General features: G+C 35.2%; 1 protein-coding gene across 1 annotated transcript; it reads left to right on the forward strand.

Moving 5' to 3' along the window:
- Nucleotides 1-5,563: 5,563 nt before the first annotated feature.
- LOC114188370 lies at nt 5,564-7,421 on the forward strand. The gene is made up of 5 exons (XM_028076960.1): nt 5,564-5,807; nt 5,859-6,211; nt 6,290-6,456; nt 6,551-7,223; nt 7,311-7,421. Exons 1-5 carry the CDS (start codon nt 5,564-5,566, stop codon nt 7,419-7,421), a joined length of 1,548 nt encoding a protein of 515 aa, XP_027932761.1.
- Nucleotides 7,422-27,419: the final 19,998 nt, after the last annotated feature.

The raw sequence follows: 27,419 nt of genomic DNA on the forward strand, positions 1-27,419 counted from the left end.
AATGCGTAGGGTTGAAATAAAAGAAACTAACAAAGAGAAAATAAAAAGATTTGTGAGTGGTCTTAGGAGAGACATACAAGACCAAGTAGAGTTGTATGAGTACTCCACTCTTGAAAATGTTTTCACACTTTCCCTTGGGATTGAAATTCAATTGAAAAGAAAAAGAAGGGCAAAGAAGAGTTACTCACCCAACCACTACTTTAGTCACTCATGGAAGGGAAAGGATAAAAAGAAACATGATAAGTTCCCTTCTAACTCTCATCAAGAACCACCAAGTAAAAGTAAGTCACCAAGTGATCACATTCACCAATCCACTTCTCAAAGATCAAGTTCCATTAAATGTTTTAAATGTTTGGGTTATAATCACATTGCTTTAAATTGCCCAACCAAAAGGACCATGATCTTAAAGAAGAGTAATGATGTTGAAAGTGAACACTCATCTCCCCATTCTCTTTCAAAGGAATCTTCTTCCTCTAGTAAAACTAAAATTTTTGAGAAAGACCCTATGTTATTAAGGCGCATGATAGGTTAATATCAAAGTGAGCTTGAGCCAACTCAAAGAGAAAACATTTTTCAATCTAGATGCAAAATTAACAAATGGGTTTGCTCTTTAATTATTGATGAAGGAAGTAGTACCAATGTAGCTAGCACAAGGTTGGTGGAAAAGCTTAGCTTAGAGACCATTCCTCATGCTAAGCCCTACAAGCTTGCTTGGATAAGTAAAGAGGGAGAAATAGATGTCAATAAACAAGTCCTAATTAACTTCTCTATAGGAAGCTACAAAGATGAGGTGTTATGTGATGTTGTTCCCATGGAAGTCACACATATCTTACTAGGTAGGCCATGGCAATTTCATAAACAAACTTTACATGATGGTCATACCAACCAATACATTTTCTTCATAAATGGGAAAAAGACGACTATATAACCTCTATCACCCCAAGAAGTTAATAAGGATAGAAATATAATAAGAAAAGATAAAAAAGAAAAACAAAAGGGGCAAGCTTTTACCAAGGTATTACTTGCCTACAAAAAAAAACCTTCCAAAACAAGATGGACATCACCCTTCTTCCTTCTCTTCCAAGGCTCAAAAGGAAGACCTAATGCGTAAGCATGAGAGGAAGAGTGGTCTAGAAAAGAGGGATGGCCTAACCAAAGCTAGGGGTAATACCCTTAGAAAAGATGAAACAAGAGCTCATAAAAGGGAGGTGCAAATCCTCCCCCAAATCAAGTCAAACTCCATCTACAAAGGCTTAAAGAATTTGTGGTCAAATTTTCTCTAAGGAGGGGAGGATGATGAAGGATTGACCCTAACCAAGGATGGAGGAACATGCTTAAGAAGACTAAGCATGTTTAGAAAGGAAGTTCACTAATCCTTGATCCCTTTCATTTGTGTTTGTTATTTTTGATTCCCAAAGTTGACTTAGTTGAATCAACTTTAGTTAACTTGTTGACCTTTGACTAGGTTTGACTTGTTGACTATAGTTGACTTGACTTAAGCCAACATGCTAATCTATGTTTATTTGCTTTGTAGGTTAATTAGGAGTAAGAAAGCAATGCTAGGTGGCGCATGGTGATTGGGGAGCATAAATGATGTGGAGGATAGAGTAAAACAAAGGCACAAAGCATAAAGTAAAAGGCATGAAGCAAGTGTACCTATGTACCTTTGGTCTCCTTTGTTTTTAGTACACTTTGGCCACTTTTTGGAGACATATGAGACACATTCTTTGTCTCCTTTTGTGCTAGAACGAAATTAGCCTTGCACACACCATAGTTAGGTCTTATGTCTCTAATTTTTGTAACCTTATTTGACCTTGTTTCTAGAAGCTAGGGTTAGGTTTTTGTAGAGACATCCTTAGGTATCTTTTATTTGCTTAGAGGCCCCTAAACTCTTCTATATAAGGGGTACTCCTAGACATGTAAAAGGGTTGAACATTTTGAAGTAAAAACACTCTTGTGTTTCAACCATTTGTGAGAGTTTCCTCCCTAGGGAGTGAATACTTTTAAGTCTTATCTTGCATAGCAAGTGGCGGCACACATCTACTCATCTTCAAGGTTGCCATGGCTTCTAGCCTAGCCTTGTAGTGGCGTGCTTCTCACATTTTTACCATTCCTTTCCTTTCCATTTTATGTTTTCTTCTTCCTTTAATTGTTCTTTGTTTTCTATGGTTTATGTCTTCCCATTTCCTTTTTGTTTTGAATCAATCCATCATCTTCTTCTCTTGAGGTTTGTGAAAGGAACCTTCACATCTAGATAGCTTGCTATCTTAATGTCCAGTGGGGATTTCACTTAGTTTTCTTAATCCACTCACACCATATTCAATAATCTTAAAAAGGAATAAGATAATCCTTCATCACTATCAATCCATCCTCCTGCTCTCTAGAACCTTGGAAAGGAACCTTCACATATAGATAGCTCGCTATCTTAAAGTCCAGTAGGGATTTCCTTGGTTTTCTTAATCAATCATCACCATATTCATTAATCTTCTAAAAGGAGCAAGATAATCCTACATCACGTCTCTACAAATGTGTTGGTAGTTTCTAGTCAATATTTAAGGTTTATTTATGTGTTACTTGGGTGAGAAGGTTGTGCAGGAGATTCTCGAGTATTACGATATGCTTTACATCGTCAAAATAAACTTAAGATCCCAACTAGTAATATTTGTTAAAAATAATGTTTAATTTAATTTTAATTGAAGCGGTAAGTATTTTCTTGTGGATGCGGGATATAATAATGGTCCAAGATTTTTAGCACCATATAGTGGCACTAAGCATCATCTCAATGAGTCTTGGAAATAACCTTCAAACTTATAAGGAGTTATTTAATCTTCGTCATGTAAGTGCACAAAATACAATAGGAAGGTCATTTGGGATATTGAAAAAACCATGGAGCATATTAAGAACTCTTTCATATTTTTTATATAAAGACACAAACAATGATTATCAATACTTGTATTGTGTTACACAACTTCATCATATATGAGGGACAAATTGATAAACTCTTAGAAGTTCAAGACCTGAAGCTTTTAGCTACTATAGATGAAGAGTTAAATCAGTTAAAGGAAAGAGTTCAAAACAATATCATAGATGAAGTTACAACTATTCAAGTCACTAAAGAATGGACAAGATTCGAGACACATTAGCAATGAATATGTTTGGTAGTTATTAGAGATGAAGTCACATTTTATGTCATTAGTTAGTTTACTTAATTATGTGATTATTTCATTAGCTTGTATGGTGGCTTATTTCATTAAGTGATTACTATAAACACTATTTCAATTTTTGATATAAGAACTATTTCTCATAATTATCTGGTGGCTTCATCTATTTGAAGCATATTGGAAGTATTGATCATTATTGGAGTATATGTTTATGATGTTCTTTCATATGCCTTTGTTCTTGCGTGGGTTTTTGGCTTGTACTATGATTAATCCAATTTGAGTATCTAATATGATTTTATCACACTATTAATTGAGGGATCATAATTGGTATTTCCTTTAATTCTTAATGGCATACATCTTTCAAAGTTGTGGAGTTGAATGTCATGCTCACTAAGACAAAAGAAAGCAATTGTTGGCTCATGGTTTCCTTTTTTGCATGAATGGGACCCATTTGTTTTGGATCCATTTGAAAAATTGCATGAATGGTGTAATGCATTTTATAATTTTAAAGATTTAGCATTAGGTGTATGCACTTTCAAACTCATGTGTTTTAGAATATAAGTGATAAAGGTTTATTACATGCATTTGATGTCTCCAGAACTTAGAATCATGAACACTAAAAAAAACTAGAATTGTGATTATTATTAAGTTATTTAGTAGCTTATTTCCAATGGTGATGAACACTAAAATATTGACTTTTGATAGTTGTTATGAGTTGTTTTGGATAAAAAGTGCTAGATATGAAATACATTAGTATGTTGTATATGATATTTGTTATGTGTGGGTTGAGAAAATAGAAGGATAAAAAGAACATGACAAAAAGAAGCAATGAGGAAACAAGAAGTTATTTTTCATGGAATTTTGAGATGGAACGTATGTTAGTTAAAGTATTAAAAGATCAAAGAAACATGGGCAATAAGAGCGACAAAGCTTGGAAAAGGGTTGCATATGATGTTGCAATTATAGTGTTATCCAACAACTTTAAAGTCCAAGTCACTTGGGAGATTGTTAAAAATCAAATCAAACTTTGGAGATCATGGTATGGGGTTGTTAATGACATCCTTGGTTAGAGTGGATTCGATTGAGATGGAACCAAACACATGATTACAATTGGTGATGAAAATGTACGGAATGAGTATGTCAATGTAAGTACTCTTTTACATGAAACCATGTACCAATTGTATCTTTTATATGCCATTATATCTTTGAGTATGCAGTGAATGTACAGTTTAATTCAATCACAAATTGTGTATGTGAGAAGTTTGTTCACTTCATAATAACTATATAGTAGAGATCATGCTAACAATGTTTTTGATTGGTTGATAGTAACTATATTTTAGTGCTATGTACTAAAATAATTTTTTTCCTCTTTATGTGATATTACAATCACTTTTTTTATGAAAGCTTTATAGTTTGTTGTAGTCTTTGATAGATGGAACCATGATTTTAACCTAAAAAAGATTATAATGTGAATCAATTTAGTAATTTTAAGTGTTTAATTGATATTGAAATAAAGGACTATAATCGTTGAAATTTTCATTTTTCATGGTGAAAAATGATGATTTTTGTATGGAATTGTAATTGTGTTATTATTTACTTCTTCCCTTTTTCTTTCAAGTCGTGTAAGGAGGCTATGTTTTTTTTCAAATTCAAAGCAATTCCAAATTGTGATGATATAGTGGCTTTATGTGTTAAAGATAGAGCTATTGGTCACGAAGCTGAAACTAGAGATGTCAACGGGGCGGGTAGGGTACGCGTAGTAGCTCCCCCGTACCCTACCCGCTAGATAAATATCCGCCCCGTACCCGTACCCATATCTGTCGGGTATCCGATATGCGAGTACCAGTCTATTTTTTTCATATCCGCGGGTATCCACGGGTACCCGTGAGCATTTACAAAATTATTAAAAAATAAATATTTAATCATAAATTCAAATAAAATAAAATAAAATACATCACTGTCATAAATTTTAAATAAAGTTCAAATAAACTCAAGCTCATACAAGTCCAAATAATTATAAAAGTAAATATAAAATGACGTTCAATACAATGAAAATTCTTTAATTAATGTTTTGATCAAAAAGTCCACTTTCTCCAACTGATTCCTAAAAAATAAACAAAATAAACAAATAATAAACCTCAATTGCCACATGCCAAGTATTCTTATTTTGATTCCATTATTTGACAACAAGCATGCCATAAACGTTATTGTCTATATAGGATTTGATGTATATGCCCAATTTCAAATAAAGGAAAGAGAAGAATGTCAGGGGTGTTCTTGGAAGAAGACAACATACCAATACTTGAAGTTTGAAGAATACAAGATGTGCAAGAAGTTTAATTTGTAAAAAATGATCAGAAGAGAGTTAGAGCTGTATGTAAAAAAAACGTGGTTTCTTAATGATGGCAAGCAAGGTTGGTGGTAGGGAAACCTTTCAGATAAAGACATTGGTTGGGCGACATAGATGTGGCAGGGTATTTGGGAATAAAAATGCTAATTGTGATTGGATAGCACAAGTGTTAATAGACAGGTTTAAGAATGTGGGTGTAATGACAGTGAGTCAAATTATTGAGGAGATCAAGAAGACATACAGCGTCGGCATAACCCCTTGGAGGGCTGGAAAAGCAAAGCAAATAGCAATGGACTGTTTGGTTGGGGATGGACAAAAATAGTACAGTTGCTTACATGATTATGTAGCTGAATTGGTTAGAGTAAAGGCTGTAACATTCAAAATTAAGATCAATCAGCCTCAACCAAGTCTGCCACCAAGGTTTGGTTGTTTCTACATGTGCTTAGAAGGCTGTAAGGCTGGGTTTTTGGCTGGGTGTAGGCCCTTTATAGGGGTTGATGGATGCCACTTGAAAACAACTTATGATGGTCAACTTTTGGTTGCAGTGGGCAGGGACCCCAATGATCAATACTTTCCACTTGCATTTGCTGCTGTAGAGAATGAATGTAAGGAGATGTGGAGGTGGTTTCTTTCACTACTGCTAGAAGATATTGGGGACATTGAAAATCATCGCTGGGTTTTCATCTCAGATCAACAAAAGGTAAACAACTTACTTGCACTGAATTTATATAGTATTCATTCATACTATATTCTAACACAGAACAATTAACTTTTGCAGGGACTTATGACAATATTTGATGAAATTTTGAATGGGGTGGAGCACCGTTTCTTCTTGAGGCATCTTTATAGTAATTTCAAGAAAAAATTTTGTGGTGGGGTAGTTATCAGAGATCTTATGATGGGGGCAGCAAAGTCAACTTTCTACGCAGGTTGGGAAAAAAATGGGTGAGTTAAGAAACATTAACCCTGAAGCATATAACTGGTTAATTGGCATTCCTAGAAGTTCATGGTGTAAGCATGCATTCAACATATATCCTAGATGTGATGTTTTAATGAATAACTTGTCTGAGTCATTCAATAGTACTATCTTATTGGCTAGGGATAAACCAATCATTAGTATGATGGAATGGATTAGGTCATACACAATGAGTAGATTTGCAATACTAAGAGAAAAATTAAATGCATATCCTGGTACTGTTATGCCTAAGCCACAGAAAAGGCTTGATAGGGAAGTGGAGAAAAGTGGCAATTGGCTTCCAATGTGGGCAGAGGGTGCAAAGTTTGAAGTAACACAAGGGTTCACCATGGAGAAGTTTATGGTAGATCTAAGTAACCATAGTTGTACGTGTTATTTTTGGGATTTGATAGGCATACCTTGTAGACATGTTGTAGCAACAATTAATTATAAGGTGGAAAACCCTGAAGCTTATGTGCATCCATATTACAAAAGAGCTGCTTATGAGGCATGCTATAGCCCAGAAATAACCCCAATCAATGGACAACAATTGTGGCCTAAAAGAAATCAACCTGAACTACTCCCACCAGTTTATAAAACACCACCTGGGAGACCTAAAAGATTGAGAAGAAGGCAAGCTGATGAACATGTCAGTCATTCCAAGCTGTCAAAGAAAAATCTTATCATGAAGTGCAACAAGTGTAAGCAGTTGGGACACAACATTAAGAGCTGTAGAAAGGGAATTAGGCATAGAAAGGTAAGAACACAAACTGGACCTCTGATTCATTTTTTTTTCATTAAAACAATACAAATCTTGAGCTGTAATACATACCCAATTCACAAGGACAAACACAAGGAACTCCAAGTGTTAGTGCACCTAGCAGCGCTGCAGGACCATCTACCCAAAGCTGTAGTAGTAGAAGAAGATCCAGACCCAGGGTTGCTGCAAACGTGAACCAGGGAGAAAGACCACCAACAACACAAACCAGAAGAATGGCTGCACAAGTGATAGGGTCTCAAGCAAGTACTGCAACCTCTGCACAAACCACGTGAAATAGAAGGAGGAATCAAACTGCTTTTGTTGTTTTTAATGGTGGACCACTTTTTTGTAGCAGTGGGCATTGTGATAGTGGAAAACTTTTTGGATTAAAGCAATAGTATAACTTATTGTATTCAGATTTATGGACCACATGTCTGGTGTCCAATACTTTATTCAATGTAGTAAAACTTATTGTATTCATATTTGTGGACCACATGTCTGGTGTACATTAAAAATTGTGTTTTGTGATAATGTAGTAAAACTTTGATGATGCATTACAACTTGTGTATGGATTACTTTGATGAATTCAATTAAATGGATATCATGTTTACATGAGTATGGTCAAAGCAAAACCTTACTGGATAAAAATCACAGGAAATAACCACTGCTATTTAACAATGAATTAAATTACAACAGACTTGTTAAGTAAAAATAAAATCATAAATTACAGCAGACTTATTTCTATTCATGATGTCTCCACTTTGCAAACCACCATTTAAAACACAATTGAACTTCTCATTTCATTCATTACTGACATATTACAAATACAAAACACTTCCCCACCAGAAGTTACCTCAAACATACTTAACCATTAAAGTTCCATACATAATTAATCATTGCTAAATAGTACTTAGTAAAAAACTAGTTACAATTGAACTTGAACAGCAACATAAAAACCAAGACAACTGTTAATGTCCACGGTAAAAGGAAAAAAACTTGCAGGAATCTCCTAAACTTTTTCTCTTCTTGCAATTTCGCCTTCAACTTCTCATTTTTCTTTATCAACTCCAATATAATTTTCTCCTTCTCCAAACACACTTCATCTTCTTCAGCTCGTGTTCTACCACTGTCTTGAAAGTCAGGTGCGTTCCCTTCAAATTTAGATTCCTCTTCATTAAACCATTCAAAGAAATTGCAATGAGAATTGGACTGCAAAAATAAAACAAAACCATTAAGACATCAAACGAAATCAAGTTCGCCCAATAAATAAAAAATTTGTCACTTACAGCCCAGTTTCTACATCTCCAAAATAATTTTCCCTTGTTCTTCACAGTCGTTGCCTTTAGGAGCAGTAATCTTTCCCCACACCCACACAGTTTGGATCACATATCCGACGACGACGAACAGGTCTGCGAAATTTTCGAACCACTACTCCTTTGTGTACACTGAATCCCTCTGCTCCCACTTTTCATCACCCTACAACGATGTTCAAAGTTAAATTTTGGCTGCCAATGAATTCAATACTCTATCCCCCCAAACCAACACGAACTGCTCCAATTTTAGGGTTTCAGAAACACCCAAAATCTCTCTTTTAAAACGATAATAAAATTTCAAGACCACATGTTGTTCATAAATTCCTCTCAACTCAAAACGGGATGCTTACGTGGCCATCCGTTAGACACGTGTCAATTAAAATTAACGGAGTTTAAAATTGAGGACCAATTCAATTAGATTTAAAACGTGGAGGACTGAAAATGAGCAAACGATACGTGGGGGACTAAAACCAAAAATTACCCATACTTGAGGGACAAAAGACATAATTAACCCTTAAATTTAAATAATTAAATAAATAAATATTTAATAAATGCGGGTAGGAGAATCTTTTATAGCATTAAATGTAAACTTTCATGATGTGGAAAAGTACTAGCTCAAGTGAGAGTACTTTGATTGTGGGAAAGGATTTTGGTTCGAGTTCTATGTATGCCATGATGTGTTATTTATGAGATTTTATATTTTTATTTTTATTTATATTTATATTTTTTTTATTTAATTTTTTAATTTTTTATATATTTTTATTTTTATTTATTTTTAATTTATTTTTATTTTTATTTTTATTTTTATTTTTATTTTATTTTTATTTTTATTTTTATTTTTATTTTTATTTTTATTTTTATTTTTATTTTTATTTTTATATTTATTTTTATTTTTATTTTTATTTTTATTTTTATTTTTATTTTTTTTTTTTTTTTTTTTTTATTTTTATTTTATTTTTATTTTTATTTTTATTTTTATTTTTATTTTTATTTTTATTTTATTTTTATTTTTATTTTTATTTTTATTTTTATTTTTATTTTTATTTTTATTTTATTTTTATTTTTATTTTTATTTTTATTTTTATTTTTATTTTTATTTTTATTTTTATTTTATTTTTATTTTTATTTTTATTTTTATTTTTATTTTTATTTTTATTTTTATTTTTATTTTTATTTTTATTTTTATTTTTATTTTTATTTTTATTTTTATTTTTATTTTTATTTTTATTTTTATTTTTATTTTTATTTTTATTTTTTTTTTTTTTATTTTTATTTTTTTTTTTTTTATTTTTATTTTTATTTTTATTTTTATTTTTATTTTTATTTTTATTTTATTTTTATTTTTATTTTTATTTTTATTTTTATTTTTATTTTTTTTTATTTTTATTTTTATTTTTATTTTTATTTTTATTTTTTTTTTATTTTTATTTTTTATTTTTATTTATTTTTTATTTTTATTTTTTATTTTTATTTTTTATTTTTTATTTTTTTTTATTTTTTTTATTTATTTATTTTTTTTTATTTATTTTTTTTTATTTTTTTTTTTATTTTTATTTTTATTTTTATTTTTTTTTTTATTTTTATTTTTATTTTTATTTTTATGATCATGTTGAAGAATGATATGCTAATTAAATTGTATTAGTTAGCATGAAATATGAATTGAGATGATGGTTTGGCATTGATTTTGCAATTGTATGGTGATAGGTTCAAACCTTGGCTTAGACAAAATATTTTTTTTTACTAAAGGCCTAGGAAAACCTAGGAGGCAGTTAGGGTGGGTTGTAAAAACAAGTCCTAATGAGCATTGAAAACCAATTAAAGCCAAATTTTAATGCTAATCTCGTTTTTGTACCTTAACACATCACTAAGGGCTTGAGTAATAGGCCAAGGGAGTGGAAAGAGAGGGTGAGAAGAAGAAGTTCGTGTGGTCAATGTAAGGGAAGGTTTCTGGGTAGAAAATTGAGTCTAAAGAGAGTGGGTGAGTTTGATTGGAAGTAGGCGAAGGCTTGGAATCAAATTGGAATCGCGAAGGGACATTGAAAGAGCAATTGAACAAGGAATACCTAGGTTAGGGAAGTTCTTATAAAGTGTTCAAATTTTAATTATCTGTACTCGTGATGTGTTGTGGATTTGAGAATGCCATGGTTCACTTTCATCTACGTCACAATCGGGTTTTTGGAATTTTCCAGAAACCGCCTGACGGTCACATGCGAACCGTCAGACGACACCTACTACAGAACTCACGGTTCTAGGTTTCTTGATGATCCGCCTGACGGTGAGACTCTGCCTGCCTGGCGGCGGAACTGGATTTTCCAATTCGCTGATGTTTGATGTTTTGTGATGATTTGTGTTGCCTGGATGACGTTTGGTGAAATACTTGAGGGAAATTTTTTGGCGTTTGGATATTCCAGTTTCATTATTATGATTATGATATGAAGGACGTGAAATTTTGTGATTTAGGATCATGCTAGAGTTGGTGATGAATAAGTATCAAATTGGTAATTTATGGATGAGTCGTGGTATATAAATACTATTCAACTTAATATATTGTTCTTTGTATGACGTATGCACTAGATATTTCTGACAATGTGGTGGTAAGTGCTGAAAGTAGAATACTTGGGTCATTACTGGTGCGAGAACAGTATGTGCAGAACCCATTTTAGTAAGCACCGCCTGGCGGCGTTCTGGGTTGCCGCCAGGCGACATTTCGGTTTGCTAGTTAATTGGGTTTCTGTTGTGATTGCACGTTTTGGGTATTATGTTGGATACTTGAATGTATGTAAGGGAAATATAGGGTAGTGGCGGTTATTAAAGATCAGCAATATGTATTAAACCATAATGTAGAATGTATGCTAGTGGGATAATAGGGAGTTTTACACTGAAACTAAATAAGGTTGTATGGGGAAATATGATAAGGACTGTATTTATGTGTAATCGGTAATTAGGATACTAGGTGATACTAGTTGTATGACTATGAATTGGCTTAATAGTAACTGGATGAATGTGCAGAAGAATGAGTAATTTGGTAGTTGGGGACATGCTTGTATGAAGGAAATTCATACTTGGAAGTGGCTTATATTGCATGCTTCACTGTTTAGGTGTGTACGCGATATGTTTTATATTGAAAATTTTTAACTACATGATTAAATTGTTTGGATGATAAAGTAGCAAGAGAACCTTGCATGGAGTGCCTTATTTATTCTATAATTGGTGTGTTGTATGATTAGGGTCCTTTGGGGATCTGTTTAAGTGCCAAGAAACCAGTAGCATTGCACTACTGGTATGGCGCCTAACGGCGTGGGCGAGCCGCCAGGCGGACGAGATGCAAACCAATGATAGTGGTCACAGTGCGAGTAGGTCGCCTGGCGGTGGGGTTGGTCCCGCCAGACGAAATGGTGAAGCAGAAGGCCTGGAAGGAGGTTGGCGCCTGGCGACGTGAGATGGGTGCGCCAGGGGGTGACGGACAGCGAGGTGCCTAGAGGCAGGGTGGAGTCTGCCAAGCAATGACAGTGCAGAGAGGATTCTGCTAGTGCTTGGCGCCTGGCCGTGTGTGATGCCCGCCAGGCGGTCTGGACCCAGATTCCGCCTAGCGGCGTGAGATGCATGCCAATCGGTTTTGGTTTAATGATTTCAATGATTTTCGTGATCTTTGGGGAGTAAGCTTATTACGTTTGAATTGTGAATGTATGTTTTGCTTTATGATGATATTGAAATTAAGTTGTGTGATTCAGCAGCTAAATATGTGGCGAATCCAGACCATGCTGGAGTTGATGAGATCACGCAGGCAATCCATAGGATGGTTGACGCGATGCAGCCTGTTGTCGCGCAACCAAGTGCGATGGTTCTGCCCACTCGAGCAGTCACTATGGAGGATGTATTGAAACACAAGTCGTCTAAGTTCAGCGACAAAGCTACTCCCGATGAGGTCGATGCTTGGCTCAGGGAGTGTGAGAAAATATTTCGAGTGTTGACATGTACTGAGGCACAACAACTAACATTTGCCACCTTCTTGCTGGTGAGCGATGCAGAGTACTGGTGGACTGGGATGCAGCAACAAATATAGACCCGTCTGGAGAAGGTGAATTGGGTGAACTTCAGGACAAGATTCCTGGAGAAGTACTTTCCAGATTCGGCCAAGCATGCCTTAGAAGCTGACTTTCTCACTTTACAGTAGGGCAGTAAATCTGCGCAGGCCTACGTGGATCGTTTTGAGTACTTGGCGAGATTCTACTCGCAGGCGATCATGGAGGAGTGGTGCTGCCGCAAGTTTGAGGGAGGTTTGAGGCACGAACTGTGCAGATTCCTGGTGCCACTACGGATCAGAAAGTTTCCAGTCTTGGTGGAGCAGGCCAGGACTGTGGAGAAGTTAGAGATTGGACCCAGTCGGGGAAGTGGCTTATATTGCATGCTTCACTATTTAGGTATGTACGGGATATGTGCTATATTGAAAATTTTTAACTGCATGATTAAATTGTGTGGATGATAAAGTAGCAAAAGAACCTTGCATGGAGTGCCTTATTTATTCTATAATTGTTGTGTTGTATGATTGGGATCCTTTGGGGATCTGTTTAAGTGCCAAGAAACTAGTAGCATTGCGCTACTGGTATGGCGCCTGGCGACGTGGGCGAGTCGCCAAGCGGACGGGACACAAACCAATGACAGTGGTCAAAGTGCGAGTAGGTCGCTTGGCAGTGGGGTTGGTCCTGCCAGGCGGAATGAAGTAAAAGGCTTAGAAGGAGGCTGGCGCCTGGCGACGCAAGATGGGTGCGCCAAGCGGTGACGGACAGCGAGGTGCCTGGCGGTGATGGACAGCGAGGTGCTTGGCGACAGGTTGGAGTCTGCCAGGCGGTGACGGTGGAGTGAGGATTTGGTTGGCGCTTGGCGCCTAGCGGTGTGTGTTGCCCGCTAGGCAGTTTTGGTTCACTGATGGTGCGCGAGGAAAGGTTTCTACGCATCTTTAGGTGATGTTCATGATGTGAGGCTTTGGTTGGGGGCCAGGGACGCGTGTATCTTGTATTGGGGTAACACGTGACCACTTAGGTTGTATCCTGGTGGTTTAGGAAGTCCAGTGGAGTGTGCGAGTTGTGGCTCGTACGGCGAGGTTTCGAGTGATTGCCCTCTTTAGTGCATTCTGATAGAGCTTTGGTAGTCTGGGAACATCTACAAACTTGTGTTTGTTTTCGGGAGCTCCACTTTGTGTCACGGTGAGATGTTGTGGCAAAGTTATTCCCACGTGTGGACTATCAGGTGGTGGCCTTTAGTCGGAGGGGCGAGTAGATACTTGTGCAGCGAAGATCGATCATTGATCTCACCTACAGGGTATAGAAATGATAGACGTCTAATACAAGTATTGGAAATGGAGACCTAAGAAAAACGGAAAAGATTATACTAACCCGGGTCATGTTATGGAGATGTTGAAATTTATATTTATTATGATATGTGTTTGATTTATTTAAATGAGCTCACCCTATCTGTGTGTGTTTGGCGATGGTCATGTAACTCGTTACATGAGAGCAGATGTTGATGCATGTGAGCATGCAGAGGCATAGAGAGACAAAGTGGGGATCAACTTGGGATAGTTTTTCTTAAATTTCATTATGGATTTTCCTTTTGTAATTTTTATTTTAGAGGATTTGGTTTTTGTAATAACTGAATACTATGGTTTTTGAAGACTTAATTTTCCCGCATTTTTTGGAAATTGCAAGAATAAATGTGATGTTTATTAAATCTTATTTCTTATTTATTTTTAGTAAGTAATTTTCGGCTAGGACGTTACAAGTTATGGATATGTGAATGCTAAAGTATGACTACAAGAAGATGCATAAGCAAGTGCATAATTTAAATATGCAATGGAGCTAGCAATTTAACCATGATGCACTAATAGAGACTAATAATCAGAACCAGAATGCAAGAAGCTAAGAAATAGAAAAATATAAAACGATGAAAGTACATATCTACCATTAAACCATTACCAGAACTCGTGACACGAGCAAAAACAAGGAATTAACATTACTTAGACAAATAACTTAAATTCATAGCAAAATCACAAAGTAGTAAAGTAAAATAGCCAATGAGAAATATAAAAATGGAAAACTGCAGAATGACTAACTGAAAACTGAGTACAATGATATGCTAATGGATTCCTCTGCACTCGAGAAGACATCTCGATGATTTATGCCCACTTTGGGGTCACTTGGTTCCCAAAAAGGAAACATTTATGTGTGCAAAATTGTGAATCATGCTCAATCACTAACTCAAGATTGCAAAATTGAATTTGAAACTGAAAACAAGAAAGGAATTTAAAAATAGTGCAAAATTTAGATCCTTAAAACATAAACTACAAGTGAATCTTAAATACGCAAAATCTAAAAACTGTGAAGAATTTGAAACAAAAGTTGATAAGTAGACAGGAAATTGAATAGCAAACTGTATTTCATGACAATACTAGGCGATTACAAGAGATCAAGCAAGCACTAGAAATAAATTAGTGAAAGAAGCTCACTTAGTGGTCCCGACCACTTTGTGCTCATGATTATTTAAGTGAAATCAATCTACACGCTAGAGAAATCTCCAAATTCTAAAGGCCACTTTGTGCTCATAAGAATTAGGGAAAACTTTCTTACAATGCATTCCCTCTCACTCTTGCTCCCACCTAGAAGATGAACCCTAGTTCACAAAATTCCTCACTGTCTCGCACTACCAGGGCCCTTCAAAAACAAACCTAAATTTGCCCTTAAAAACCCTTTACAGAATGTGAGCCAAAAACCAAGAAAAAAATCCTAACTCGATTCCTTTGTCCCGAATCCAGCATTGTGATCTTGAACCAGAAAATTTTTTTGCACCCTTGATCAAACTTCATCTCATCATGAACTCTAGATCCCGAGCCTTCATTACGCATCGTCGCGCATCATATTTCAGCATCAACCTTCTTGCATCAAAGTTGTTCTCTCTCTCTCCCTCCCTCTCTCTCTCCCTCCCTCTCTCTCTCTCTCTCTTTCTCTCTCTCTCTCTCTCTCTCTCTCTCTCTCTTCGTTATGCATCACGTACGTTCACCAATCTTGGATTGCATTGGATTGATCCTTCGTGCATCGGCCATTCAGTAGAAAAAGTTGTTTATTCTTTAATGGGTGTGTTGTGGGGAAGGACTTGGTCAATGCTGGCAAAACGAAATTATCTTACTAAATTAACCTTTTATAACATTTTAAAGAAAACTCTATTTTTCTAAACACTTAAAAACTAATTAATTCAAGACAAACTAATATTTATTTTAAACTAAAAAAAAATTAGAAAGGAAAAAAAAACATAAAATGGAGTCTTAAAATTATGCATTCAGTTTTTCGTGACAGGTCGCATGGCATTCTTGGATTGTCTCAGAGAGGATATATTGATAAAGTCCTCAAACTATTTAATTTGCACTCTTGCTTCTCATGTGTTGCACCTGTTTAAAAGGTGACAAACTCTCTAAATCTCAATGTCCACAAAATGATAGATAATTATAGAGTTGAAATGGAAAAAGTTTCATATGCTTCTGTTATTGATTGTTTAATATATGCTCAAGTTTGTACTCATTCCCGATATTGCTTTTGTTGTTAATGCTTTAGGGAGATACTTGAGCGATCCAATTTTGGGTAGCTGGAAAGTCATTAAAAAGGTTTTATCAACTTTAGGTCAATGATTATTCTGATTTTGTTGGTTACCCTAATGACCAAAAATATACTTATGGCTTTGGTTTTATGATGGTAGGAGAATCTATTTATTAAAAGATTGTTAAACAAACTTTTACTGCTACTTCTACCATGGAGGTAGTATGTTGCATGTTATGAAGCACTTGTAAAGCTGTGCGGCTTAAAAAGTTGATTTCTAACTTTTAAAATGTTGAAAGCATTTCTAGGCCACTTGTGATATATTGTGACAATATTGTTGCTATGCATTTCTCTCAAAACCAAAACAACAGAAGTTATAATCGCTCAAAGCATTTTGATATAAAATTTCAGTTTGTTAGAAAGAAAGTTTTGGATTTTCAAACTCGAATTGAGCATATTGCTGCATAAAATGTGTTACTAGATCCACTAACTAAAAGCTTAACTATTAAAGTTTTTTAAAGTCATATAATTCATATGAGAGTGGTTAAGTCTTTTGATGTACTAAGTTAGTGGGAGTTTGAGATTTACACTTTATAATATTATGGTTTTCATAAGATGTAAATTTATCAATGACGTCATTTTCATTACATCTCTTTTAGCATATAAAGATGTCTGAACCAATTTTGGGATCACATATTTATGATGTTTTGTATTTTTTTTATTCACTATTTATGGGATATAAGCATATGGTATGTATCCCTATTGGATACTATCTTCGTGATTCATGTTTATATTTTCTAATTAGTATTTGTGCTTGTGTTGTAATTGATATAATTAATTAATTTATTAATGTTATCCAAGTAGGACAATGTTATATTTATATAATTTTATTATATAATTATTATGAATTAACAATAATCAATAAATTATATTATTTGTTAAAATCAATTATATTGTACATTGTTATTAATTTATGGATAATATATATTGGATTTCTGATGAATGGTCTATGATTGGTTGGACTATTAGTGAACAATCTGTGATGAACTTGAGTATTCAGTAATCTGTTGAGAGTTCCCTGGTTTGTGCTACTAACGATATAAACCTGATACCCCATTAGTCAGTTTTGGATAGAAGACGTTTTTTTTTTTGTAAGATACATTTTAGAATAATCTACCAAAGAGAGCAATATCATCTCACACACAGTTTTAGAATGAGAGATGAATTTTTCGCTGATTTCGTTCAAAGATCAAGTACGAATCTTCCATCTACATGATTCCTAACTACTAATCAATCAGGTATGCTTCCGCATTATGCTATTTTGGTATTGGGAATAGCTCTTAATATTTTGGGTTAATTTATTGTATGATAAGGTTTAATGTTCTTTATAATTGGCTTGTTTAGAATTCATAATCAAACATTCAACTATAAGGAATTCAAATACAATGTATTTCAATCTCTCAACATTGTTGAAATGTTTCATTCAAACACGGTTAAAAAGTTTATCCAAATACTTTACACAACCATAATTACATAATTACAATTATTGTTGAGTTTTTTTAATTGTGTTTTTTATCCTGTGAATAAACTAATTTTAACTTGTGCAAAATTCTGTTAAAGGAACTTTTTTTTTTTCTACTTTCTAACGTGAAAATTTTACAAAAACACAACTTTATTAAAATAGGCTGATTAAAATAGTCTGATTCTAATGTCTTCTTTTGAAATCCTCTATGGATTTATACGGATATATCAATTCTTACAAATTAACGAACTTTTATGAAATCAATTTCGAGAGCAAAATTAATTGGATATCTCTAATCAATGAACACAGAAAAGTTCGATTCACATTGTTTGATTTGTCATTAAGGAATCGAAAGAGAATTCAATTTATGTTTGCTCATGTGGCTTTATTGTTGATTTGCATAGTTTTCTTCTTTTTTTTACTCATGAAAAGTCAAAATTCCTTCTTTATTAACAATACTCTACTTTGAAGTTTAGTATTATTCTCTATTTTTTTATTTTGAGTATATCTCTCTTTAAAATAATGAACATATTAAAATAACAAAAAAAATATTTATTTTTAAAAAACTAAAATAATACATGTAGAATGAGTCTTTGTATTATAAGTATGCTGGTGTAAAAAAGAAGTATATAATGGAACCTCGTAAAGAGTATGCAGTGCCCAAAAGTTTTTGTCCAAACTCAAGAAAAATAGAAAACAAATTCAAAATTTAAATTTAAATTAAGGATCTAAGCTTGGAATACTCTTTTAATTAAAATAAAATCCACTTTCTATATTTAAGTGCTTTCCTTTCTACTAGGACTAGCAATGTGGGTCGACCCAACCTATTTAGGCTCATCTCGCACTAGGCCTGCAAAATACTGACTGGGTAGACCTGCCCAACTTTGAAAATGCGGACTCAAAAGTTTGATCCATCCTACATAGGTTCTGGGTAGCGGGCCCGCGGGTCGACCCATTTTTTTTTAATTTCTTATGATAAAGTTTTCAATGTTCAACAAATTGTGGAACTTTAACAAGTTTACAAAATTAAACAAAGACTTATGAGGAGTTGAATGATAAATTGATAATCCAACATTTTCATCATATCAATATTCGTACTTTGACATGCACGATGAATTCTTCAAATTTTAACAATTGAGAAATATATAACACTAGTCTTTTTCACTCATACAAGAATTTAGAATGTTCATACAAAAGTTTAGAACAAAAGTGACCAACACATGCAAGTGCAAGTTTTTTTTTTCTTTTTCTTTTTATATATGCGGGTCATGGGACAGCCTGCCTCTGGCCCGTGCGAGCTGCGGACTATACAGGTCGAGCTTTTGCAGGCCAACAGACTCAATATCTCAGTTCATCCTGGGTTTTTTTAGGTTGGCTGTGGGTTGGCCCATATTGCCACCCCTACTTTCTACCATGTTTTTCTTGATTCAAATTCTTTAATTATTTAAACTTTAATTGAAATTGTATTTCAAGTTTAAACTATTATTATCACTTAAAACAAAGTAGATGACCTGTAAACTTTATGTTTATGAAATAATAAATAAAGAAAAAAAATTGATTATTTTTTTCGTATTACTTGTGATTTTTTTATTACTTTTTTCTTTTCCAATACTGAATTGATGTACTTGTTAAGAAGTTGATTTTAAGTCTAACTAATTTTACAAAAATAACTTATAAGATGAGGTTTGCACCCACTTGTATATTGTAAATTGATCTTATCTTTAGTTGATGTAGGACTTCCAATACACCTTTTTATGTCGAGCTCATTACATCTTAAACGTAAAACTAGACATTAATGGGTGATCCAATAACGACCCAATAGTGGATGAAACAATAAACCTAACAAACAACAAACTTCGCTATTATAGACTTTAATCCGTATAAGGAATTCAAGTGTGAGTCTAAGTTCCAACAAAAGTGAGAAAGTTGAGCATCATATAGAAATAAGACCCATAAACTCATTATATTAAGATTTTGGGTTGAAGGTGGTATCAATCCCTTATGTGTAGGTTGGGTTTATATCTTATTAGTGTCGCATCTACTCAGTGATTCTCCTCAAGAGACTCATAAATAATATCAAAGCCTTTATAAAATGCCAAAATACGTGAGCAACAAACTCATAAAAATGCAAAGAAACTTCCTCTGGGGTTGGAGTTTGGAAACTAAGAAAATAGCATGGGTCAAATGGGAAAGTATATGTAGATCAAAGGAGGTAGGGGGACTTGGCATAAGGAACATTCAAAATTTTAATGATGCACTCTTAGCCAAATGGAAATGGAGATTAGGTACGGAGGATAATGGGTTATGGAAACATGTCCTAGAGTCAAAGTATGGGTCACAGAGAAACCTTAATGATCCTATCGTATTAAAGCCTGCTTCAAGATGGTGGACAGATATCCATAAGGTTTGCGGGGGCACGTTGCAAGGTCTTTGGTTTGATAGTAGCTTTGAGTGGGTGTTAGGTGATGGGAAAAAAGTGAAGTTCTGGGAAGACAAATGGGTAGGGAAAGAAACACTTAAAAGTAAGTTCCCGAGGTTGTACATAATATCAGACTGTAAAGATGGTGCTATTGAGGAGGTCGGTCACTGGGAGGACAATGTCTGGCATTGGGACTTATTGTGGAGGAGACCACGATTTGTATGGGAATCAACTATGGAGAAACAATTCCTCCTCGTTATTGACGAACCACGATTACGAAAGTAGTATTTTGATACTTGGAAATGGAAAGAAGATGAAGATGGGATATACTCAGTAAAGACAGCTTATAAAGCATTGCAGAAAACTGCTGAAGAAGTACAGAACAATGAGTTCAAAATGTTGTGGAGCACAAGAGTAACTCCTAAGGCTCAAATACTAGGATGGAGAGTATTCTTGGATAAATTACCGACTAAGGATAACTTACTTAAGAGGGGGGTCCAACTACAACATAGTCTTTGTGATTTGTGTAATGCACATGAAGAGACTACATACCATCTATTCTTTTCTTGTAGGGTGACCCAAATAGTGTGGAATATGTGTGACAGGTGGTTGGGGTTATGCACTGTGCACCACATTAAAGCCAAGATCAACTTTCAACACTTCCATCTTTTTGACTTTAATAGTAGACAAAATCTAGCTTGGCGAGGAATGTGGTTAGCTATTATAGTGGAAATTTGGAACCATAGGAACAGTGTAATCTTTAAACAAATGAAAGTTGACCTTATAAAAATCTTTAGTCAGGCTCAAATGATAGCTTGGGTTTGGATGAAGCATAAAATCCCAGCTGCCTTGTTCTCCTATAGTGATTGGTGCTTATCCCCACATACATGTCTAAAATCTCTATGATATGGTAATGTTGTGTGTTTTAGTGCAATAGGTAAGCAAATGCAGGTTCCTCAAGTGAAGGGAAGAAAGTATCATAATGCAAGGCTTCAACTATAGCGATGTTGCAGAATCCAGTCTGCACAACATTACACATGGCTGAGTTCTGTAGCTATGGAACTGCACAACAATAGTGCTAGAGGAGGCTGACCGCTGCTATATCAGAGGCAACAACTTCATATCTGCAATAGAGCGGGCTGTATGTCAATAGTTTCATAGACGATGTAGAGTCTTATGTGTAGTGTCATGGTGATATTCTAAGGCTACCTCTTTGTTCTGGGTAGGTTTTGGTTGATGGTTCTTTCTTGCTAAGCTATGCATCGACATTTACAAGTTGTGTTTTTTGTATAAAGGTTAAAGCACCCCTCAAGTGCTCTACTTAATTAAATTTTATTCTTTACTGATAAAAAAACTAATATCAAAACCAATGGTTAGTGTTAATAACCAACTTAGACGATATCAAAAGTTTTTTTAAAAGAGAATGAGACAACTGTTTTCCATTATAATGAACGACAAATAATACTCTAAAAATAGAATAGATTGTCAATATAAATGGAATATATATATATATATATATATAAATATATATATATATATATATATATATATATATATTTATATATATATATATATATATATTCCATTTATATTGACAATCTATTCTATTTTTAGAGTATTATTTGTCGTTCATTATAATGGAAAACAGTTGTCTCATTCTCTTTTAAAAAAACTTTTGATATCGTCTTGTATAAGTAACTATTATTTAGGAAATAATCACTGACACCGCTAAAATCTTTGATTATCTTTTAAGACATAATTAATCCTCCAAATTTCTGAGATTTTTCTGCGTGGATTTATTATGAGAGAATGTTAATTGATTTAATGAGCAAACCTATTTTTTAATTATTTTTTAAATATGAAAAATCCTCATTAGTGTGATTATTCTGAAGAGGTATTTTATGCTTATTGTCTGTATATATAATTTTTTAACGTGTTTGAATTAGTTTTTTATTTATTTAATTCCTTACAAAATTTAAAATCCACAATGATGTTATGGTAATTATATATGTGCTTTTGATCGATTTCTATCACTATCAAAAAGATTTAGCATATCATTGAAGCTTCCACTCAATTAATATTAATTGCATACGACAAGATCAGAAGAAGCTCCTATGATCTTGAGAGATCAATTGAAAATATTTTCATGTTTGTTTACGTTATTAACATTAATAACATGATTAATTTTAAGGGAAGAAAACAAGAAATATTTTTTTTTTATAAAATAAAATGAATTATGCATAACAAAATAAAAATAAAAATTAATTTAAACTTATAGATATAGGTTAGTTTTAATTATCTTTTCTATTTCATTTTATAAGTGTTATAAAAAAGACTTATTTAACTGTATTTTAAACACTCTTTTACACGTCACGAATAATCTATTTAATAACAAAATTTGAGTTTGATTTGTGTTGCATGTAAAATTATTTTAAATGAGCAGTAACTAAATAAAATTCATTTTTAACCTAATAAATTATAAATAGTTATAAAAAATATAACTAATATAGTTTTGATACACCTAAAACTTTCACATGACTTAAAAATTAAGATTAATATTTATATTCATGCTCATTTTTCATTTATCTCACTAACATGTCTTTTAAAAAATAAAAATTAGGATAGATATATCAGACTTTAAAAGGAGAAAAAATTATAATATATGATTCATAATCATATTATTTAAATAGATTTGAGGTTTAAGAAAATTTCAAAATCAGATGTTTAATTAAGAAAATTTCAAAATCAGATGTTTAATTAAGAAAATTATGAGGAATAAAGGAAAACAAAAATTGTAAATTAAAATCGTGTATAATCTCCATGGTGGACCCAGAAACCATAGCTACGCTTAAACCTATGTGATAGGGCAAAGTAATATACTTTTGTTTAATAAGGTTGGTACTCTTCTATAATCTTTAGAATGACATTGATTTTGGTGTTCTAACTACCAAGTTGTTTTTCAATGTCTTGTCTTGTACAAGATTTAGTTAAATTATATCTAGATCATATATTAATTTAATCAAACGCGTATTCACACGTGTACATCATACATTTGTTGCTTTAATCACAAAGTTAAACAATATTTTTATGTGTTCTTGACATTCTTAAAATTACATTTCATGTTTTTCAAACTAAGTGAATTTCTTTAACTTTGAAAACTTGGCTACTTAATATTTTATTCATTTACACTATTTAGTTGATCTTTCATCTTTATATGAAAAAGTGAAGTATAAAATATGATAACTGAATACCGTAATTTATTATATATGAGATTCTTTATTAAATTTTTTTATGTTATCCTCTATTAAGTATTAAAAATACATTATATTAGTACTTTAAAATTATTTTTAATATATTTTAAATTTTCAAAACTAGTGATTATTAATGTATTTTAAAGGCAAGGCAGAAAAACAACACACGAAAAAATTAAGAGAATCCAAATTCATATATTTTGTTATGCACCTTTCATAGCAATTAGATGCAAAATAGTAGAAGGTCTTATCTTCTTTCATAAATAAAAGGTGTCTTATATTAGAAGTCAATTCTACTTCACGCAAGGTCACTATGGATAGGAAAATTCTTCTTTCAAATAATTAATGTAATTATATAGTTAGAATTTGATGAAGGATTATCTTGTTCCTTTTTAAGATTATTGAATATGGTGTGAGTTGATTAAGAAAGCTAAGTGAAATCCCCACTGGACATTAAGATAGCATGCTATCTAGATATGAAGGTTCCTTTCACAAAGCTTAAGAGAAGAAGATGATGGATTGATTCAAAACAAATAGGAAATGGAAAGCACATAAACCATAGAAACCAAGAACAATTAAAGGAAGAAGAAAACATAAAACGGAAAGGAAAGAAATGGTAAAAATGTGAGAAGCACGTCACTACAAGGCTAGGCTACAAGCCATGGCAACCTTGAAGATGAGTGGATATGTGCCGCCACTCGCTATGCAAGATAAGGCTTAAAAGTATTCACTCCCAAGGGAGGAAACCCTCACAAATGGTTGAGACACTAGAGTGTTTTTACTCAACCCTTTTACATGTCTAGGAGCACCCCTTATATAGAAGAGTTTAGGGGCCTCTAAGCAAATAAAAGATACCTAAGGATGTCTCTACAAAAACCTAACCCTAGCTTCTAGAAACTAGGTCAAATAAGGTTACAAAAATGAGAGACAAAAGAGCTAATAAATATGGTGTGTGCAAGGCTAATTTCGTTCTAGCACAAAAGGAGACAAAGAATGTGTCTCATATGTCTCCAAAAAATGGCCAAAGTGTGCTAAATTCAAAGGAGACCAAAGGTACATAGGTACACTTGCTTTATGCCTTTTTCTTTATGTTTTATGCCTTTGCTTTACTCTCTCATCCACCTCATTTATGCTCCCCAATCACCATGTGCCACCTAGCATTGCTTTCTAATTAACCTACAAAGCAAATAAACATAGATTAGCATGTTGGCTTAAGTCAAGTCAACTATAGTTAACAAGTCAAACCTAGTCAAAGGTCAACAAGTCAACTAAAGTTTATTCAACTAAGTCAACTTAGGGAATCAAAAGTAACAAACACAAATGAAAGGGATGAAGAATTAGTGAACTTCCTTTTTAAACATGCTTAATCTTCTTAAGCATGTGCCTCCATCCTTGGTTGGGGTCAATCCTTCATCAGAATTTAAAATTAAAATCATTGATTAAACTAGAAGAATCTCATAAGAAAATGTTCCACAAATTATGATACACAATATGTTCGTTAATTCATGTTGAAGATAAGACATAATTTTTTTATATTGTTAGGTTCAAAAATAATAGAAGTTTAATTTTGATGTGTACCGTACCTAGCCAAACTCAATCAAGTAAATAGTACACACGTCAAAACCACATACCATCTAGTACCCGGACGCCACCAACACAAGCCATCTAGGCAGGTAGCCGGCCGAGACCGACTACTTGCCTAGAAAGTTAACCAACATCAATGCCCTATCCTCAATACACCTCTAAGACCTGTTTTAGGACCAGGCCCACTCATGGCCCAAGCTGGGGCCCAAGCTGGGGCCCAAGACTAAACCCAGCCCATACAATAGTCAAACACCATTAATGTTCTATAAATACACGTGGACCCCATCATTTAAAGGTACGCATTCATTAATTGCTGATTTGACTCTTTGAGAGCTTTGACTTACTTGAGCTTCGGAGATTCTTCTGCAGGGAACCCCTCCTGGGTTCAAGCCGACATCTATCGAATGGGAAGAGGCCAACTGAGGAGATAGCGGACTACATGGTAAGGTGACTCTTGTGTCTGACTTCTTGTTTGTTCTCTTCAGGAACAATTGGCGCCCACCGTGGGACACGAGACGAACACCCTTAGTACCCGCTTTTCTCTGAAGATGGTTTCCACCCGCAGCAAAGCTGGAGCTAGCAAGCAAGTTGACGCTGGTCCCTCTGGACCTTCTGGCGTCACCCCTGACTTGGCCGCCATCCTAGACGGCCAGATGAAGATGGAACAGGAACTCGCAGACCTGAAGAAGCGTAACGCTGAAGAGATGGAAGCGCTCAAACAAGAGAACTCCCGCCTCAGGAGGAGAATCGAGGCAGATGCTGACCTGAAGGGAAAAGCCAAAGAGACCTCTAAAGCCGTGAAGTCTCCGGCTTTCCAACCTACAGAGGAAGAAAGTGAATACAACCCCACCCCCCACACCTTCACCTCCACCCAACAAACCCCTCTCACTACCACACACCCCCAACACTTCCCACCCGGTCACCCAGGACTTACAGCACCCTCAACAACCCACATTCCCCACAACATACCCACTACCCTCCACACCGCATACGTCCCACCCTACAACCCCCCATATCTTCCAACAACCCACATCCCTCCCCATAACATCACCTCCACCTTCCCTACCATGATCAACCACCCACCCCCACCCCACATTCTCCCCCCCCCACCAGCCCAGACACCGCCACCCATTCACAGACTTTATCGCTAACACCCCTCTCCCAACCCAGTGGGAACCATTCAACCTCGATCGCTACACTGGCGAAACCGACCCCGATGAACACCTGAAAGTTTACATCACACATGTTGCTCTGTATACATCCCAGGACGCAGTCTTCTGCAAAGCTTTCCCCACAACACTCAAAGGCCCCGCCCTAGAATGGTTCACCACCCTCCCACCCTACTCCATTGATAACTTCGACACCCTTTCCCACATGTTCTCCACACATTTCGTCGGCAGCCGCCCTCACCAAACCACCACCATGTCCCTACTGGGCATCAGACAGGAGCCCAATGAACCACTCAGAACATTCATCGACCGCTTCAGCAAAGCAGCCCTTCGCACACCACACCTTAACCAGGAAATGATACTCCAATGCATGACCCTCACCCTACAACCCGGACCTTTCGCTAACAACGTCTACCTTCACCCACCCACCTCCATGCACGAACTCAAGCTGCGTGCCGCTGACTACGTGCGCATGGAAGAAATGCAAACCCTTCACACCAAATTCTGCAACGACTATGCCGCCAACACCTCCACCCCCAATCCCAACCCCGTACCCAATCCCACCCCACAGCCTCACCCGCGCCCCGATACCCGTCCACGAGAACCCCGCCAACCACGTTTTACCAGATACGCCCCACTCACAGTAGCCCGCTCCCGCATCCTTGACGAAGCCCTCCAGGTTGACCTCCTCCCCCCACCACGAAAAACAACCACCCCTCCTAATGCTGATATGACCAAGTATTGTCGATACCACCGCAATCACGGTCATACTACAGAAGAGTGCAAAGTGCTACAGGATAAGATCGAAGAACTGGTACGCGCCGGCCACTTTCGCCGCTTCATCCGCAGAGATGACCACACCTCCTCCCGAACCCACCACCCTCCACGACACGACCACAGACGACAACCAAGCGGCGCCAACCACAATAACCAACCCCCCCAACCCAACGACCAACAATCACAGCCCACCCACACCAACATCACCCCTGCCGACCCCCTCTTGCGAGGTACTATTAACACCATCTCCGGTGGCTTCGCAAGCGGAGGCTCCACCTCATCTGCCAGAAAGAAACACCTCCGCCACATACAATCTATCAACCACATCACCCAATCCCATCACAGACGACGTATGCCCCCCATCGTATTCACAGATGATGACTTTCACGGCCTCGACCACCAACAAGACGACCCCATGGTCATCACAGTTGAAATCGAAAACTATGCCGTCAAAAAAGTACTGGTGGATCAAGGCAGCTCAGTTGACATCCTCTACTGGGCCACTTACCAAAAATTGCAACTCCCTGACACCGCTATGATCCCATATGACGAACCCATATACGGCTTTTCTGGCG

This window comes from Vigna unguiculata, chromosome 6 (assembly GCF_004118075.2).
Source record: "Vigna unguiculata cultivar IT97K-499-35 chromosome 6, ASM411807v1, whole genome shotgun sequence".
In the NCBI taxonomy this organism is placed as follows: Eukaryota; Viridiplantae; Streptophyta; class Magnoliopsida; order Fabales; family Fabaceae; genus Vigna; species Vigna unguiculata.